The 19921-nt window shown below is 37.7% G+C and overlaps 1 protein-coding gene across 6 annotated transcripts in view; it reads left to right on the top strand.

The window, feature by feature from the left end:
• COL12A1 (collagen type XII alpha 1 chain) overlaps nt 1–19921 on the top strand; it is a 104512-nt gene that overhangs the window by 77229 nt on the left and 7362 nt on the right. For all 6 annotated transcript variants that reach the window (XM_075087101.1, XM_075087100.1, XM_075087097.1 and 3 more), the window contains 11 exons: nt 2603–2752; nt 3915–3992; nt 4623–4709; nt 5406–5459; nt 5976–6071; nt 8088–8141; nt 9412–9465; nt 10702–10755; nt 12030–12101; nt 19399–19434; nt 19544–19610. In XM_075087101.1, coding sequence (XP_074943202.1) covers nt 2603–2752; nt 3915–3992; nt 4623–4709; nt 5406–5459; nt 5976–6071; nt 8088–8141; nt 9412–9465; nt 10702–10755; nt 12030–12101; nt 19399–19434; nt 19544–19610 — 802 coding nt within the window. The remainder of the gene's footprint in view (nt 1–2602; nt 2753–3914; nt 3993–4622; nt 4710–5405; nt 5460–5975; nt 6072–8087; nt 8142–9411; nt 9466–10701; nt 10756–12029; nt 12102–19398; nt 19435–19543; nt 19611–19921) is intronic.

The raw sequence follows: 19921 nt of genomic DNA, 5'->3' as shown, positions 1-19921 counted from the left end.
TGACTTCCTGGCTCATTCAGTGAAGCACAGTTAACTACACCTAACTGTGTAGGGAAATTTACTTTGGCATACTTGAACACTTTGCGTAGCATAGCTGTGGTGAAAGCTGTTGAATCTGGCAAGTCCCATAGGAAAAATCCTGACTGCCTGAGACAGTCATTAAATTTATAACTGAATGTTTTGGAGAGACAGACGACTTCTACTTTCTTATTCTTACCATGCTAGACTTCCTTTTAGATTGCAGTTTTGCAGTAGTTCGCCACAGGAAATTTGATAATGAGCGTATGTCTTTCGGCTGGTGTACATATGGGATAATAGTTTGCTTAGCTTATTGATGTGGTTCATTTAGCAGTAGATCAGAACACCATCAACATTCATCTTAGAAGGGGTCCAGAGAGAAAGATTAAAGTACGATTTTCTTAAAACCTCAGTGCCTTCTGGCACTGGAAATGGTCAGAAGTGGTGCTTTATGTTGGTGTGTTAGAAACTGAAGAGAATGTTTCTGGTAAAATGTAGCAGGATTGAATACAGAGATGTTTGTTTATTGTAAACACTAGATGCATACTTTTATTAGATTGATGTTTGGGGCATGCGGTTCAGGCTGGAATTTAGAGCTGGCATTAAATCAGCAGTGAGCTGAGTCAATGACTTTGGGGAGCCCTGCTTATTTTTGACTGCTGGGGTTGCTTCTTCTTTGAATAGACAATGCTCATCAGTCATTGCTGTTTGAAGATTTTCAAACTTATGATTCCATTCAGCATTCTGATGTAGATTTACCTTTCCTAAGTTTTCTGTGCAAATGACAATGCAGTAATATGCATTCGCTATGCGGATGTCATTTGCTTTGTTTAATTTGTGACAAATACTTATCATTCCAGTAGAAGGACTTGCATGCTAGGGACCTTTCAGAATTAGTAAATTACATCTGCAATGAGTTATGAGTTTAAACTGTCTGATGCATTAGTTAACCTGTAAAATTTAGTCATATAATCAAATGCCTGAGTATATGACATATAAATGATAATGAATTTAAAGTTTTGGCATGGTGCTTATTTTATTTTGTGGAAAGTTTGGTGCTTAACAAAATATGCTTTGGACACAGCTATCTTTCTACTATTTTTCTATTTGGTCAGTGAACAATGTTGGGAATGTTAATTAAAAAACCACTTGTATACACAGCACTGAGAATTAAACTGTGATGTCAACTGAATTTCAGATGACAAAAAATGAGGGCAGTTTCAAAAATCTTAATTCCAATTATATAAAGCATAAGCACATAATATTTAAAGAGTTTTAGATAAGCTATGCTGATGCCTTGGACACAGTTCCACATGGGAAAATATTTAATATGCAAAAAAAGAACAAATTCTCAGGAGATTGTTCAGGCACTTGTTGACTTGGAACATTTACGGGAATCTCTGTTTCAACTTTATGCCAATTTTTTAAAGCAGTCATCAAATAGCAGTATGTTTCTGAAAGGTTATGTACTGTGATAATAGCTTTAAAACATAAATAAATACTTCAAGGATTCTTTACTGCTGATCTTACTGCGTTGATATTTTAACTGTTGCATAGATGTTGTCTTGTATATAAAAGATATGCAATATGTAAAGTATATAAAGCCACTGAAACCTTTCTATTGCCTTAAGATGTTCTTCCATCAACTGCACATTAGATTTACTAAAATGTCAGACACTTTCTTCTTTCTTGGAGACTCCTGAATGTCTTTTGTTTTCATAGATATGTAGGAAATTCACTTGCATAACATTGACCATAAGTACGATACATTTTTGGAATGGTAACCTTTGCTTCAATTTTGTTTGTTCTTCTCTTTAAGGCTTACTGTGTTTTCCCCAAACAATTCGTTCTGGTAAACTACCTCTTCCTTTGTCATTCTTTTCTTCCTCCTAAGTTTCCCTTATTTCCAATAATTAATCTTTTCCTCTTCTTCCCTGTTTCCCCTTATTTTGGCACATGTTTTTGTAGCCAAATTTCTCTCATGGAAATTTCTCTCTTGCATCTTCCATTATTTTGTCTTTTTCTGGGCAGGCTTCTCTGCTCACTTCCTGTATCTCAATGCAACTAATACCTCTGGTTGAGTCATCTGTGGAAACTGAACCCTGGATTTTTGAATCTGAAACAATCTACCCTCTGAACTACAGACAGAGGCTATTGTCCAGTGGGCAGTCACAGACTAATAAACCTCTTGTGTGGTCCCAGCCATCAGAAGAGAACAAGAAGAGCTTATATTCACTTCCTCTAAAAAATTCTTCTTATTTTTCACTTTTATGCCATCTTAAAGCAATTTTCAGGCAAGCTTTTTTAAATAGAACATTGTGATGCAACTATTATATTAAATAGTACTTCTTAGCTGTGCTTGTGTATTCATCTTACTGACCTTCAACACATTTTAAAGAGGTTACTAATGCCATAAACTTTTCCTGAGTTTGAATGTTTCCACCAGTTGAAAGTAAAGCAGAATTACGAGGAAGAAAATTTAAAGCAGTATTACCTAAACAGTAAAATACTGTTAAAGTATAAAAGTGTTAAAGTAGATATGCCTATGTGCCTTTTCTAAATATTACATTAAACTTTTTTTCAGGTCCATATTGTTGTAACTTCATCAAATGTTAAGATTTACATTGACTGCAGTGAAATACTGGAAAAACCAATTAAGGAGTCTGGGAACATCACAACTGATGGCTATGAAATACTTGGGAAACTTCTGAAAGGCGACCGGAGATCAGCAACAGTAAGCAATAAACAATCCATTCATTAATGCAAGCCCTTGAATTTTCTGAGGAAAGAGACTAGAGATTAAGGATTGCTAAGGAAGCAGTGTTTCAAGTGTCTGTACTGCAAGACCCAGAATACTTAACTGAGAAGTTTGGTCTTGATATTCAATCAATATTCATTCTAGCAGAGTTGCAAAAATCTAATAGCTGAAAGTTGCAGTCAGGTAAACAAACAAGAGTGGAAATGTTTTTCTTCTAATAGCAAGAGGAGTTAGTCATTGGAACCATTTAATATGGATTCTCTATCACTGGAAGTTCTAAATGAAGATTGTTTTGTTTTTCTAAAAAGACGAGTAATGAACAGGTTTTAATTCTGGCAAGTCCTATGGTCTGTTTTGGACTGGGTGATCAGAGTAATCCCCACTGGCTTTATAACCTATGAAATGAAAAAGTGGCTGCTGGTATGAAGGGCACACCAATAATCTTGACGGATTAACTATACTTAATGTGTAATCAGTGCTATTACCAGGGCTTCATATCAGAAGATGTAAGTCAGCTGTTTGACCCATGTGTGCCAACCCTAACACCTGAAGAAGATTCTTGAGGCTTACCACCAAAAGTTTGGCTGTCTGTATCAAACTACAGGATCATAGCTCTTGGGGTGGAAAAAAGAGAGGAAACTGCTTTTACCATACAGCCTACCTAAGGTCCCCACTTCATCCTTTCTGCAGAACTTTTCCCTGCTAATGTGAGTGGAAAGTTCCGTACAAGAATCTGAATTAATATATGACCCAAGGACTGCAGTCCTTATAGTTGGTCCAAAAGTTTTTCAGTGAGATTTCATGTTGAAGTGCACAGGTACTTAACCGATGTAGAAGTTCCTCAGTATTATTCATAAAGTATTGCAAAATATTTATTGAGTCACTTTATTTGTTTACCTTTTGCCCCAGAACAAGAGCAAGCATCAGTGCTTGAAGTTCTTGTAGCCTTAGGTAGGCTTGGTTTTAAATTCTTTATTATTTTAAAATAATTCTCTGTCAGTGTCAAAAAAGGAAGTGAAAGTCTGAATGATATCAACTACATCAGAAATAAATAGTTTGAGGAGTCATTTTTAACCATAATGCCACTAGATTTCATAACATCTCTAGTATTCTTCAAGATTCTTTGTTTCTTTTACAGTTAGAAATCCAGAATTTTGACATTGTGTGCAGTCCAGTTTGGACTAGCAGAGACAGATGCTGTGATCTTCCTTCTATGGTAAGTATAAATGAACGACAAGCTATTCAGAAAATTGTTATTTGTAGTCTGGTATTACACCTTGTACTAACAATGCATATAAATCACAGTTGTCAGAGCAGCCAGTGAACAACACTGCAATTCAATGTTTTGAGGCTGAAGGAGAAAGACTGTAACATGCTAGAACTGAATCCCTTAGGAATGTTGGAAAAAAATGTCAGTTACATTTTGTATTTCAGTGATATTTAAGATCCTAGGTATTATGAATGGAATTGGTATATTACTTTTTCATTTAATCTGTTCTTAGATTGGCATTCAAAAAAAGTTTATTCTACTGTAGCCAGTAGTTTTTTCTATTGCAGTCAGTGCAAGATGATCATCTAATGCATATAACTATTAGAACGATAGAAATTGCATATGAATTTGATTTTGCCTGTGCCTCTGCTGTTAGTGTCTTGTAAAGCTTGCAGAGCAAATTTGCTAAAAATATGAAAGGTCCTGTAGAAACATTTGGAAACCACTGTTTAGCTGTTTTATTTGTACTTGAAAACAGGATAATAAACAATCTTGCTTGTTATTGTTGTAGAAAACTATACTGCCACCAAGTACTTTTCTTTAAAAGGTCAGTAATAGTTGTGATTGACTTTTCAGAGAGATGAAGCAAAATGCCCAGCTCTTCCAAATGCTTGTACCTGTACTCAAGACAGCGTGGGACCTCCAGGACCCCCTGGACCAGCTGTAAGGAACTATTTGCAATAGACAAATTTTCTGATTTTTAAGTTTATGGAAGCAGTTTTGTGCTGATGTGTGGGTTTGTGAAACAATGGTCACTCAGAGAGATAGTTTCTATCAGCACATCCGTAACATCATGGTAATCTGTTCCCCTTTCATCTTAGTTTAAAACACAGTTGGGCAGCTCCTACCACCTCTACTTCTTTATATAATAATCCTTTTCCCGTATTTCCAATGAGATCACTGGGAAATAAATTAGTTACTCCCCCTTTTTTTTTTTAATGTGGAGAGATAGTAATCTATGGAATGGGTATGCTCCTACCAATTGCTTTGAATATAAAGGAGTTAACTCAGTAGTCTTACTACAGTAGTGTAGAAGCCCAGTTAAATTGTCTGGCAGTCTACTAGAGAGGTATCCAGAAATTCTGATGAATACAAATTGACGAAGTTTATATCTGCAGAAACAAAAATCACAATAATTTTTTCATGGGCTGAATTGACAAGGCTGAAGCTTATTTGGTTTATCTGAGATTTTGATGCATCTTTTATTCTAGTACTCTTTTTAGCAGTGAGATCTATATACTTCAAAACTTTGGGCTTTCCCATAGGAGTTTGATAAAGAGGATTTATAACACACACCAATATGATGTACCTTTGCTTTCCCTGTATGACATACATTTTATTTCCAAATATTCAATTTAGGGCGGCCCAGGCGCTAAAGGTCCCAGAGGTGAAAGGGGTTTGACTGGATCATCTGTAAGTATCTTTCTGGAATGCATCTATAATGTTGATACAGGCTTACCTGTATGCAAATTTTTATGCTTGGTTCTATGCTAAACTAAGAATGGAGATTAAAAATTTAACTGGAAGTATGCCTGTATGTTATTTATATGCAACCTACCTATTTGAGACTGTATACACAGCCTATGTATATATGAAGCCTCAAAGGTGTTGACTGCACATCAGAAAACTAGAGTACATGTGCCAGGGTGTTACACACTGCAACATTGTTCTTTCTTCTGTACAGAGGAGACAGCTATACTTCTAATTAACACGCCAAGAAGGCATGTATTGGCCTGAAACCTCCAACATGAATCAGAGAATAGTTTATGAAAGGATATGCCACTTGGATAACTGTTTCCAAAGTTGTTCTGAAGTGATAAATGTGTCTCCAGGCTTCTGACTTACCCTAAGTATTTAACACCAAGGATTTTGCAGTTACAGATCTAAGAAGGGGTTGTCATTTACAATCTCTTAATTTTCTGCTTTAAGGGGCCACCTGGTCCTCGTGGTGAGACAGGTCCTCCTGGTCCTCAAGGTCCCCCAGGTCCACAGGGCCCCAACGGGCTGTCAATTCCAGGAGAACCGGTGAGTGGCCATTCTGGGTGTGGGAGGAACTGTGCGTGGAGTCAGAGCTGTCCATGGGGGTGGTGGTCTTGGGAAGAGGGTGGCAGCTTTGCCCTAACATTCATTTTTCCCTGCAGTGCAGTAGTATTATGAAACAGGTCTCTTTCTGAAACATGGCTCCTCCAATACAATACCATTTTCTATCCTGAATATTACACATTCTTAAGAGATGTCTGTGAAGGGACAGAGTCCAAGTGTTGTAATGTACATTGTGCTACTCCATTTTTTTCTCTCACAGCCTTCTGTAGAGTTGCTAGGCCTTCAAGTTCAAGGACTCAAAGCTATCAAAATGTCATGCAGTAAAATTAAGCATGCAATATTACTCTGAAGCCTTTCTCACAGGTTTACATGTCCAACTTCCATTTTTCTGAGCTTAAATCAGAAGCCGAAAGTTCAGAGAGGCAATGGGTGCCTAGATCTAGGCATACAAAATAGCCCTTCATTCCTAGGGGGCTTTCTTGGCAACAGCAAGCATATTTTAGTGAGAGGCTACTTCTGATTTCATATATATGCCTTCAAAGCCAGAATAACTCTGTTAACACTGATGAAGTTTCACCAGATGCAGGTTTTTAGAGCAGATAGCATAGGTAACCCTTTGACTACATTCTGAACGTATTAAGACTGCTTTTGCCATATTAAAATATGGCAAATAATCACCCCAAAAGCAGGAATATAATTCTGATGTTTAGGAATAGCTTGAATTTTAATACAATCAGGAGCTTTTTGGATGAAGTCTTTGATTCAAATATAAAGTTTATGAAAACAAATAATAGAATTGGTGTCTACACACTGTCTCATTTTGTATTTGTAACTAGGTTACTTTCTCAGTCTGTAATGTAATTTGGGAAATGGAAAACAAAATGTGCTTTAAGATTAGGTACACCTTCTATTTTCTAAGGACAAAGTAGAAAGATTTTGTTAACTAGCATAGATGGTTTTCAGTTTTTTGTTATATACTGGGAGGAAAAACTTCATCAAGATGGCCTAGAGGTGCCAAACAGCAAGAAAGGCTAAACACTTTCCTTTTACGTGTGGAATACCATAAATACTTGTATTTGTTACAAACCTTTGGAGAATGAAAACACCAACAAAATCAACATAATTCTTGGAACTTCTCATCAGATAACAATATTAGAGAGCCACTTTTGAGTCATGTAATTTCATTTTTCTTATCAATTGCAATTCACATTGACAAGCTATGTTTACAAATTGTTCGATTATTTGTGTGTCATCAACAGCTATTAATGCTGGATTATCATGCAAGCCACTGTGGAAAAATAAATATTGCATTGTCAAACTTAGCTGATGTGGGTTTAGACTGTGCATTTATACGACAGTGCTGTAGTATATGTCAAATGCAAGCAAGCTTTGAAAGGCAATACACTGCTGCTTTATATGCTCCTACGCCTTGTGTTCTGGAAGTGTATAATGGCTTTCAGACCAGGGGTTAGAGAAAAACAGTGAAACTTTAAAAAGACTGAGCTTTTACCTTTCTTGAGTGTAGGCAGCTCCATTCACCAGTTGAGAAAGATAAGGGAGGTTGGGAGAAAACACGTAACCCTTCTCTGCTTTCCTTCTTGTGAAGACATTGATATCTGTCTCTCTTACTGAAAAGTCTGTGTTACTTCCTTACCAAACTATGTGCCCCTACCAAATGTCTGCTTGCCTATGTTTTTAATATATCGTCTACTGGTCATCCTGCATTTGCAAATGCTTGTGAGATGATCAGTATTGCCTCAGTTAAGAGGTATATGTATCTGGTTTATTCCATAATCATAGAATCACAGAATCATTTAGGTTGGAAAAGACCTTTAAGGTCATCGAGTCCAACCATAAGTAATAATAGATAGTTGGCTTATGGATTCCTTAATTTAGGTATCTCACAGGAATTATTTCATGTCCATTTACACAAATTAGTTGTTTTGCTGACCTATTCTGTAATTCAGAATCTCTAATAATAATTTATGGAAATTATAGGGTCGTCAAGGAATGAAAGGTGATGCTGGCCAGCCTGGACTACCAGGGCGATCGGTAAGTTGATACTTACACAAGATAACGTCATTTTGCACTATTCCTGTTGCAGGTTGGCTGCTGAACAGCTGTCTTTGATATCACAAAGACTCATGGGATCTTCTCATACCTTCCTAAGCAATGGGTTTTGTGAACATAATTATCTTACACTTAAGAATTTGAAATGTAGGAAGTAGTAAACCATTCAAAACAGCAAGAGTGAAAGAACAGCTGTAGTGAGTCAAGCTAAATGCTAAGTCAAGCTAATATCTATCTGGATAGTTGTGAATGCACAGGGACAGACCATTGGATTAGGAAAAGTACACTGATAACTCCCCAAGAAGGTCTCTCAACTTCTTACCACCTGCAGTTAAATGCTTTCCTAAAACTGAGATTGCAGAACCTTTGCTGAACCCTTCTTCAGCAATGTTGCCTCATTACTTTTACTTTTGGACGTCAAATGGTCTTGGGACATTAATTGTATGCTTTCTGAAAGAGGAAAGCAATATTAAATTTCACTTACTTGCACGTTTCTCTGTTGTAAACTAGAATTAGGTTTTGAGAAGGAAAAATAAGGGTTTTTTTTGGGATAATCAGCCAGTTTTGAATAACCTAAGATCATTGATCTGCAGATGTGGTGACATAACTAATATTCCTTGGTTACTAAATTTCCTTGATTTTACTGAGGATATGAAGACTGTATGGGAGATGCTTGTAGATTTAGTTTCATATATCAGATAAGGTCAGTCATGAGCCAAGGGCCTTGTATTCTTTTCCTTTTTTATTAGTCCTTATAAACCTGAGTAATATATATTTAGGGAGCAGTAACATCCTGTAGAAAACAATGCTATATTTTAGTGCATGGTGACATTAGACAGAAAAGGGGGAAGAACATGACAACATGATACAAGGCTGTTCAATATCCAATTCCTACAATAGTAGTATTGATCCTACAGAGTGTTAAAGGATCAGCTGACATCTGTAAGTCATGCTTGTAAAGGCAATAAGCCAGATATATTTTTTATGGGAACAGTACTGAAAATTATTTTTGAAGTTGAATTATGGGCTGATAAGGAAATGGAAGTAAAAAGTAGAGTGAGGGTGAAGACTCTTGTATAATGTATATGAGATAAATGGTTTCTCCTAAAGGTTTGTTTAATTTTTGTAAATGCCAAAAAGCAACATTGAAGACAGCTAGATATTTAAACGTGTTCATAAATGCTGGGATGATTACCATAGCAGTGACGTTTGTTCTGTCATGGATACAGTTTATGATTCCTTTTCCCTCTAGGGAACCCCAGGTTTACCTGGTCCACCTGGCCCAGTGGGACCTCCAGGCGAAAGGGTAAGGTTTCCTCAGTTTATCTTCTGGAAAGATGAAGTAATGGGTTTTTTTTTCCCCTTCTTTATCATACCTTTTTGTTTTCAAATCCTTTTTTCAAAAGGAGTGCAACCTAGAGAGGTTGGACTAGTCCAACCTAAAGTGGAAGGACTGGAAAAACCTGGGGGTGAAAACCTCCCCAGGTAAGCCATAAGGTAGCCAGATAATTTCTGTAAAGATTGCACTGCTCACTCTCCTGACTAGGTTCTCAGATGCCTGCACCCATAGAGCAATATGCCACTGAGCAGGGTTCTGCTGGGCTACTGAGCCCTGCTGCCTTCCACACACTCTTACTGCTGCAGGGTATCCCTTTGAAATTCTGCTTGTCTCAATGTCCGGGAGATGTCATATCTGTGAAGAATCTGTGCCATTCTTACTGTGAAGGTCAAGTTTGCTCTTTAACCTTTGACTATCTGGAGCTAAGGACTTTTCTGTGGATAAGGGATTCTGAAATGGCTTCATAATGAAGAGCATGCACACAGGTATTCCATTGTGGAGTTCTTGCAATCCCTTTCTTCTAATTTGGGGTCAACTAAGCAAATCTCTTTTGTCTTTACAGTGGCATATCGCCTTTGAGATGACTGAAGCAGTGACTTACCTTTACAGTCAAAATTAATAGCTAATACATGCATTTATTGTTATCCTTTAGTGGGAGTTGATAGCTGGAAATGGAAACAGACCACCATGTGATAGCCAGTTGCCAAAGAACATACCATGGGATTGGTGGGTCATTAGTGGGCCATGGACCATCAATATTAATTTGTGAATGCTATGTTAGATTGTTGAAATGGGATTTCTCAGCATCTCTTCTTTCAGAGGAAGTATCTGAGAGGGAGGTTTTTCTTCTTTTAAGTAGAAACCTCAGATTTTCCAGCTTATCTGTGTGAGAGAGAACAGCAAAAAAGGAGATCGTGCTCCTGTGGGATAGTACAATGATTGCTTTTCTTAAAAATGTTGAGACTCATTCCATCTTCAGTTAATCAACAGCAGCTGAACATCTTCTAAATTGGCTGAAGCTTATTGTTCCATAGCCTTCTCCAGCATTGGTTGTGATTGCTATTTTTATAACTTCATTGTGGATAGGTTTTAAAATACATGCTAGTAGTAATCAGAAGTATTGCAGTGACATAGTCTTAAAGGCCATTTTAATCAGGCTACAATCTTAGGTTAATGTCTAATCAAGCTTTTGTTTTTGAATAGGGTTTCACAGGAAAAGATGGTCCCACAGGTCCCAGAGGCCCACCAGGACCAGCGGTAAATATAATTTTGTCTTTGATGTATTCTGAAATAAGAGACCTGATCCAAAAGGGAACCACAGTGACATTTTCAGTTTCTATCAAATATGAAATGGATCCTCTGTTTAGTATCCTAAATGGGTCTGAGAAACTCTCAGTAAAAGACAAGCAGACAGCTATGTAAAGTATGTATTCACAAACATTCGTAAGAGTGGTTTTGAAACTGTTTTCTGCCAGTGAAAATAAAGGAAGAACCAGTTTACCTGGTTCTTTAGGCATGATCTTTAAATGCATAGCCAGGTCTACTGAAACCAATCAGCTTATTACTTGTAGCCTGGTGAAAACAAACACTGTTAATACGAGTTTTTCTGGACAAGAGTATTTGAGGATTAGTTTTTGCTTAGAAAGCTACTTCACTGTGTTTTGTGGGACCATGTTAGGAAAGGTGCTGGTTGTTAGAGAAAAAACATAACATGCTGGATCAGACAGCCTGAAATAGGCAAGTTGCTGCAGCTCCATGTTACCAGAGCCAACCAGAAGTGAGGCGGAAGATGTATTCCCAGTAGGCACATGTACACAGAGTACACATTTACACCATGTATATTTATATAGGCAGGAGTCGCTAGGAAAGGGTATTATGTGGGCTGTTCCCGCTCCCCCACAGACTGGCTTTCTTGTGCTCCTTTGGGGGTGTGCAGATAACACATAACCTAACACTGTTTTTTTATTTGTTCATATTTATCTAGTGTCACTAGAATGAATCTCATGAACTTCTTGTTGGAGTCTTTTACATGGATCACAGACCTGCTAGATGAAGTTAGAAAGCCAAATTTCCTTCAACTCCTTTAGGAATCTGTCATTAAGAGGGATACCCAAACCGTATAGATGCTCTCTGCATCTTTAGATTCAGAAATGTCTGTTACTGTGGTGTTATGTAAAAGGACACATTTCCATGAAGGAACAAACTATTTTTTATATATTATAATATAATATAATATAATATAATATAATATAATATAATATAATATAATATAATATAATATAATATAATATAATATAATATAATATAATATAATATAATATAATACATTATATATTATATATTATGTATTTTATTATATACTGGAGGAAAATTTTCAAGCCTAATATGTACCTAACTGAAAAAAAAAACCCACAAACCCTGATAGGAGCCATTTTCAGTATTACTTTGCATTTAATACAGTAACACTTTTCTGACTAGTTCTTAGGCTGTTGTGGATTTCCACAATTCATTTTATACGTCTTCTGCTATAGGGTGCCCCAGGAGTTCCAGGAGTTGCTGGCCCAAGTGGAAAACCAGGGAAGCCAGGAGATCGTGGGACACCAGTAAGATAATGATACACTTATAGTATCAAATTTAAAATAACAGTCTGTTGATGAATATGAGACTTCTCCATGCTTGAAATACTTGTCTTGCGCTTACGACAGTGGTTAATACAGTGGAGCTGACCTAAGACCACAAGCCTTTTTTTAAAACAATTTTATTTTTACACTATGTCATTTTGCTGAGTTAAATAGTTGGGGCTGGAAATTGTGGTCTCTGGTTTCCACTAAAAAGATCGTAGTCTATTATGTGCCAAGATGTGCTCAAACAGGGGGGTTGGACAAGATGATCTCCAGAGGTCCCTTCCAACCCTTACCATTCTGTGATTCTGTGAAGATGTATATTCCTACACTGCATAAGCATGAAGAACTGGGTCAGCAAAATTACTGGGAAGTCTTTATATTTGTGTATGTGTGTGTGTGCAGTAAAAAAGTGGTACACTGCTGAAGGTGGACAATCTTTGATAATCTTTGATAACATTACATAATCACCTCTGTTTTACAAAATTTTTTTTTTTACAATGTGATTTCAAAATTATTTGGGGATGGTTTCTGTGGGATCTATTTAAACTTTTAAAGTTAAAGTGCATCCTGAATAGGGAGAAAGAGCAGGAGGTGCTGCCTCCGACCAACAGTTTCAGGAGAAATTTTAATTCATTCATTTATAGGATCTCTGAGAAATTATGTTTGACTCAGGAGTGGAGACAGCAGTTGAAACAGGAAGTAATTCATTACTTGTACCTTAATGTCTGGCAATCAGCCAGACTCCTCCATCCTGCTTCAGTGTCATTGCGTATACAATAGCTGGATAATTTGGAAGAATATATATATAGTAGGCTGGGCAGCTTAATGGTTATGAAGTAGAAATTCCCAGGAGCACCTGGAAGCTGGGTCATTTTCAGTCTGCATTTGCCAGCCTAAAAATCCCATTCCTCCTTGCAGTAGAGGACATTGAGCGTCTTAGGAAAGCACTGAACCTTTCCTGCCTTTAGATATACGTTGTTAATGTGTAGTGATAGGACAAGGGTAATGGCTTTAAACTGAAAGAGGGTAGATTTAGATTAGATATAAGGAAGAAGTTCTTCACTATGAGGGTGGTGAGGCACTGGAACAGCTGCCCAGAGCAGTTGTGGATGCGCCATCCCTGGAAGTGTTCAAGGCCAGATTGGATGGGGCTTTGAGAAACCTGGTCTAGTGGAAGGTGTCCCTGCCCATGCCAGGGCGGGGGTTGGAACTAGATGATCTTTAAGGTCACTTCAAGCCCAAACCATTCTATGATTCTATGATTTTATGACATTCCAGGCAGGTCAGATGCTTGATAGACATAGCTGGGGCACAAGGTGCTATTGTTTGTTCACAAGTGAGTTTCAAGCTACCAGGTGTATCCAAGTTTTCCTTCACTTGGGACACTATAGCTGATGCAGGTCAGCAGCAAAGATCTGCAGGTGAATAGAGGGAAATTTGGCTACAAGCCTAATTTCAGTGCTGTTGCAAAGCAAGGCAGTCAACTCCTGTCCAAGCACCACGTCTAAGTTCTCCTACACTCTAATCTGAAGCGTTCCTTGCAGTTAGAAATTTTTTTTTTCCCCAGTTATTGCACTTTCTTATAATGGGACACTATGCATCATGTTTACCATTTCTTAAGTTTCTAGAACAGATCCCAGCAGGAATTCTGACTTGCAGAATGCACAGATGTTTTATCAGACTCCTGGTGGACAGAATTTCTACACTTTCCATTGTGTCCAGTATAGAATTGCCAAAGGTGCAGCTTAATGGCCAAACGCAACTTGCTGTGTCATAAATCATAGTTCAGGCCTGCCTGAATTTGTTACTTCCTGTCCTGGAGAAAGATAATGAGGCTTCATATTGCCTCTGGTAAATACAAGGAGTAAATAATTTCAAACCAGATCCTGCCATTTTTTCTTCTACCTGAACAATCTCTTACTGGTACTATGCAGCACAAATCAGGTGAAAGACCCCTACAAAGCAAGGAACTTTACACCCCAGGAAAAAATACACAGTTACATGCAAATTATGAGAAGTCTTGGTGTTGCGAAGACATTCCCAGTGAGTGCAGTCAATTGGAGCTCTTTCCTGATATGTTAAATAATACTAATGTGCTTAACTGAGGCAGACCACACCATGAATTTGGCTGTAAACATTTCTCTACCTCAATGTGTACTTTTACTAGAACAACTTGATATTTAAAGTGTTAACTGCATTTTCATGAAAATAGGAAATTTTACTTTATATTCTGCTTATAAGTACTTCCAAGAGAAACTTAGGTGTTTTTTTCAGTGTAGTAACAGAGCAACCAGAAAAAGAACAGTAAGAACACAAACGAGTCAGTAATCTATTGAGAGTTGAGCACTGGCTATCCTACAGGAGACTAAAATATCTGTCCTCTGGCTGTCTAGTCAAACAGAGAGCAAGAATTTGGCAGTAGTCTGTACATATATCATAAGGTAACAACCAACCAGGGTAAGAGTCATTAGGCTAAAAGAGGGTATTAGCTCAAGAAGAAATGGATGAGTTTTCTGTGAATAAATGTAATGGGAAATAGATCTTGGACTATCAGAGAAGAAAAGTTCCAGTACTGTTGTTTTATAGGTGTGAGAGTGAGAAGGGTAATGGATGGGTAGGCAGACTGAGTTGTCTTAAGGTAGAGCTGCCTTGTTTATTAAACAGACTCTGTGACAACAGGGTCTGACTTTGTTGGTCTAGAAGGTCCCCAGGAAATCGTGCAAGGCATTCATGTTTTATATATAAGGTGCTATTAGACCAATGCCTCCAGGACCAAATAGACTATGAAAATCTCTACAGGTTTATCCTGAGAACATAAGGGAGATGTTTGTTGTGAGTTAAATGCAGTTTTTGAGCATTTTCCATTCTCTGCTGCCATGTGTTTACTGGTCTTGCATCCATCTATGCAGGCACCCTAGATGAAGTCTCAAAAAGATGCTGCTTTGGGAGCAGTGAACTAGCGGTTCATGTGGGGAGCAAACATTCTTTGGAAGAAAACAATTGAGCACATTATCTTTTAAAGTAAAAATAGCAAAACTTTCTTTGTTTTGTCCTCCTTCAGCCATAGAACTTTGCTGCAGCCCAAGCCTTCATCCCACAGATCAGAAAAATCCCACATGCAACATAAACTCACTTTTCCTCACACTGACCCTGAATGACTTCCTCATTGCAGGATACCAAGACAAGAGAAAGTCAGCAGCAGCTGCTGCTTCTCAGAATGCTGACAAGCAGTTGGCTAAATTGCATGTGTTTATCTATTAAAAGGAAATAAACTGAAATTTGAGAAGATTATAACGAAGTGGGAGGAAGATGGAAGTAGCAACTTAGTAATTGCAGTTGTAATTAGTTTTTGGAAATCATATTTCTAAAACATCCAGGTGGAAAATGAGCTTTGTTTTTAACATAGCCAGTCAGCCTCTAATCTTCAAATTTTAAACTTAGTTGGAATAGCCTATAGATTTGCCATCATAAGGCTGAATCAGTGTATCTTTGCAAGGTCATAAACTGAAGAATGAGGCTCATTTGATTTCAATTAATTGTAAAATTGACTGTGTATCATTTATAATTAACAAATAGCCTTAGCATTTTTCTAACTGGGGGATCTTTGTTGGCTATACTTTGGAGCAATGATGTGCTTTTGTTATCAGAGCACCTTCCTGTCTTACCAACATGGCCTGTGGCTGAAGGCAGCCTGAAGAACTTTTCTTGACCAGTCAGCAAAAATATTTCCAGAAACAGTATATAGGATTTGCACATTTTAAGTTTGCTTTATTTTTTTCTCCTCTGTATATAGTTCTGGAGTGTGAATGCTCTAGCAAGTGAATTCATTGAAGCAGGGCACTTCAAGTAATTATTATAGTTTAGCTGGGATTGTAGACCAGTGTCATGGTTTAGCCCCAGTCAGCAACCAGGCACCACGCAGCCGCTTGCTCACTCCCCACCGGTGGGATGGGGGAGAGAATCAGAAGAGTAAAAGTGAGGCAACTTATGGTTTGAGATAAAGACAGTTTAATAGGTAAAGCAAAAGCTGCGCATGGAAGCAAAGTAAAACAAGGAATTCATTCACTGCTTCCCATGGGCAGGCAGGGGTTCAGCCACCTCCAGGGAAGCAGGGCTCCATCACGTGTAACGGTTACTTGGGAAGACAAATGCCATCACTCCAAACATCCCCCTTTCCTTCTTCTTCCCCAGCTTTATATACTGAGCATGATGTCACATGGTATGGAATATCCCATTGGTCATTTGGGGTCAGCTGTCCCGGCTGTGCCCCCTCCCAGCTCCTTGTGCACCCGGCAGACACGGGGAGCTGAAAAAGTCCTTGACCAGTGTAAGCGCTACTTAGCAACAACTAAAACATCTCTGCATTATCACCACTGTTTCCAGCAAAAATCCAAAACATAGTCTCATACTAGCTACTACGAAGAAATTTAACTCTACCCCAGCTGAAACCAGGACAACCAGAAATTTGGTTTCTAATGCTTGCACTTACCTAGCGAACAAACAAGAAGATGTATGGCATGATTTGCTTCTGACCAAAACAACACAAGGTTGTATTATGAAAGCCTTAGAAAGAACGAGAATACAATGAGCAGGTATTATAAATATGTACTCAATAAATAATTTCAAATGAATATACTTTCAGAAAATAGCAAAAATTGCCAGGTTTCAAACAAAAAGAGAAGCACCAAATGATTTGTTAATATTTTTTCCCCTTAGATTTTCCTGTCATAGCCTAGTGCAAGTGAAAAACCTTCAATTGTATTCAATGGATATTTCAGATAAATGTGATCATTTATAACTGAGATGTTAATATCTGTTGAATTCAGAGTCAAATTACATCTCTTTTAGAGCGTCAGAACATCAGAATTTACCACAATGTTAATTACTGGAGAATGACAGATAGAAATGTAATATTTTCCTGATCGTTTTAATTGCTATAGTTTATTTATATTGTTATGGCATTTACAAATCCATGGTCTGCTTCAACATGTGACCATGCTAAGCTAAAACTGAAAGACAGACGTTCTCCCTCTGAACTTCACAGAGTAAGAAAAGCTGTAGATGAAAGAGTGCAGGACAGAAGGGAAAGAATATTAATCAGTTTGATGTGTATATTGTGTACATATTAGTAACAATCTCATTGGTGGAATAATTTATTGTAGTGGCACATTTATGGTGTCGCCATTCTAAATCTTTCATTTGAGTCTGTACAATTAATTTTGTGTGAACCATCTGTTATACGTGATGCAAATGTACCATATGCCACCTACTTAACTCACTGATGGAGGAGCTGCCTCATATTTTCTGTGGCATATCATGGGGTGGGTGTACGCAACGCTGCTGCAGAGAAGCTCAGATAGCATTCTATGTTCAGACCCCAGCATAACCCGTGGGAATATTTTTGCCCAAAACCTTGATGGAAGTCTATGAAACAGTGCCACTGCATTCGAATTGTATCCGCTGTGACCTCAGTGGAATGATTTGCCTCGTGTTGTTGAAGTTAATTGTGGGTACTGTGAGAATGTTATGAAAAACAGCTGCAGCCCACACTTAGCCTTTGCTTTGTTAATGGTGATAAACAGGCTCCTTAAAGAAATACCACAACGTAAAAAGCAGTAATACTTAGGATGTATGTGTAACTATGTGGAGAGCCATGCAGAGCTGCAGATAACCAAACCAGTCTTTCACCTTTCAAATATGCCTTACTTTCAAATAGTAATTTAGGCTCCAAGTGAAAATCTATTGAACTTGAATGAGCCTCTTTTTGCTTAACTAACAAAGCTCCTGAGCTCTTTGGACACATTCTGGCAGGTGAATTTACAGTAGAATTTTAGAAGGACTCTGCTGTGGCCTGACTCTGCATCCACTGAAGTCACATGAAAACTCACACTGTCAGCTTCAGGAGCCATAGATTAGAGCAAAGTTTTGTTTGTACTGCTCCGGAATTTAACACACATGGCATTTGTAACAGCAGGTATTCAAGAGCATTGGACAAGCTATTCATGACAGCTTCCTAAGCAGGTCTTGCAGTACATGCAGTTTTGTTTTCTTTTTTTGTCTTTTGTATTTTGATGTCAAAATTAATAGTTTTAAAACACTTTGCAGATTTTTAGATTTTTCAAAGGGTGACCTAGTGGCTAAAACAAATGACTGTGAATCTAATTTCCTACTTATTTCAAACCGGCATCTGCAGTTTTTACTGTGGCCAAAATCATGTCAAATAGACCAAAACAACTTACATCCTTCTGAAATCATTGCTGTCTATTTTGAAAATCTTTAAAAATCCATCATACCAAGCATTGTAATTACAATTGCTTTGGAAAGTATGGTTTCCTCCCTCTTGATGCTTTTCTTTGCTAGCACTGGAACGCAAACATAGGGCTAAAATCTCACAATTTTGTTTGCAGAGTAGACTGTGCAGGCATATCTCCAGTTCAGCATTTGAAAACATCTTTAGAGTATACCTGATGTTTTTTCAGCCATAGACACATACAAATATAAAAATTAGAATCAGTCCTTCTGGTTGGCTTCTTACATAGTATTCTTGGAAACCAGAAAAACCCACAACAACCACTGGAGTATTCAAAGGCAAATGGAAATTGCTGTTAGACAAAAGTTAGCTCTTGGCAAATGTCAATATTATAAAGCAGCTCAAGCTAAGACCTCTATGAGATTATTGTAAGACTAGAAATGGTTGAGAATTAGCAGGGAAGCTGTCGTAATAAATAGAATAAGCACTTAATGGCATCTCTCCCCATCTTATATGTCATCTCCGCATAGCGCTTCTTCACTTAACACAGGGTCTGTTTCTTGTGGGTTCTAGGAGACAGCTATCCTTCCTAGACATGTGTTATTCATCTTAGCTTACCTTCTTTAATGATGAGTTGGCTTAAGACTTAAAATTTGAGAGTCATATATAATTCACACAAGACTATTCACCATTTACAGAAATGTGATGCTAGAGATTCAGCTTTCAAATTGCCAGTGTGGTCCCACTGTCAGAATACGTCAGTTTCTTTGGCCCTCGTTTGAATTTTACCTTCAGATCTTTTTCTTCTGCGTCTGTCAGTATGTTTAATTATACACAAAATATCGCTGCCTGTCCAGTCTTTTCTGGCACCTGCTTTAGCATCTCTGAAACGTAAAGTTCAAGGACGACCAGGGCTGTCTTCTTGAAGGAGTCAAAATGTTTTCTAAAATTGCATGTCTCAAACCTCTAGGTGGAGTGGAATAACATAATCCTTCAGCTGTTTTATTTTTGCTGTATTTATTTTAGGGAACACCTGGAATGAAGGGAGAAAAAGGTGACAGAGTAAGTCTGCTTTAAAGTCAGTTTTTCTCAGATTTTTTAATTAAACACCATGCCTTTAAAAGCATAGGCACTCGCTAATGAAACACTTGTTTTGGTTTTGATTATTTAGGGTGACATTGCTTCTCAGAACATGATGCGAGCAGTTGCAAGACAAGTTTGTGAACAACTGATAAATGGTAAACAGTGTTGCTTGCTTTGTTTCTCATACTAGTAATTTACTATGTTGTTTGTTAAAAGAGAAAACAATGGTTTAAAATTAAAGTGAGGGATATTGGCCACAGAGTATAGCAGGAGCTTGAGTGATCTGATAGCTGTCCATTGTCAATGATTTGGTGGAAAAAAATGTAGCACTAAACTTTTGCCAGATCCAAATGTCTAGCTTGATCATAAACTAATCTGTGACCTTTGGAAATACACATGCAAGTCTCATACTCTGTACAGGGAAGGTGACTTTCCTTTTGTCAGTCTGGTCCAAAATTACTTTATC

This window comes from Phalacrocorax aristotelis, chromosome 3 (assembly GCF_949628215.1).
Source record: "Phalacrocorax aristotelis chromosome 3, bGulAri2.1, whole genome shotgun sequence".
In the NCBI taxonomy this organism is placed as follows: domain Eukaryota; kingdom Metazoa; phylum Chordata; class Aves; order Suliformes; family Phalacrocoracidae; genus Phalacrocorax; species Phalacrocorax aristotelis.
The sequence above is the reverse complement of the archived record's forward strand: the minus strand, read 5'-3'. Positions and strand labels throughout refer to the sequence as shown.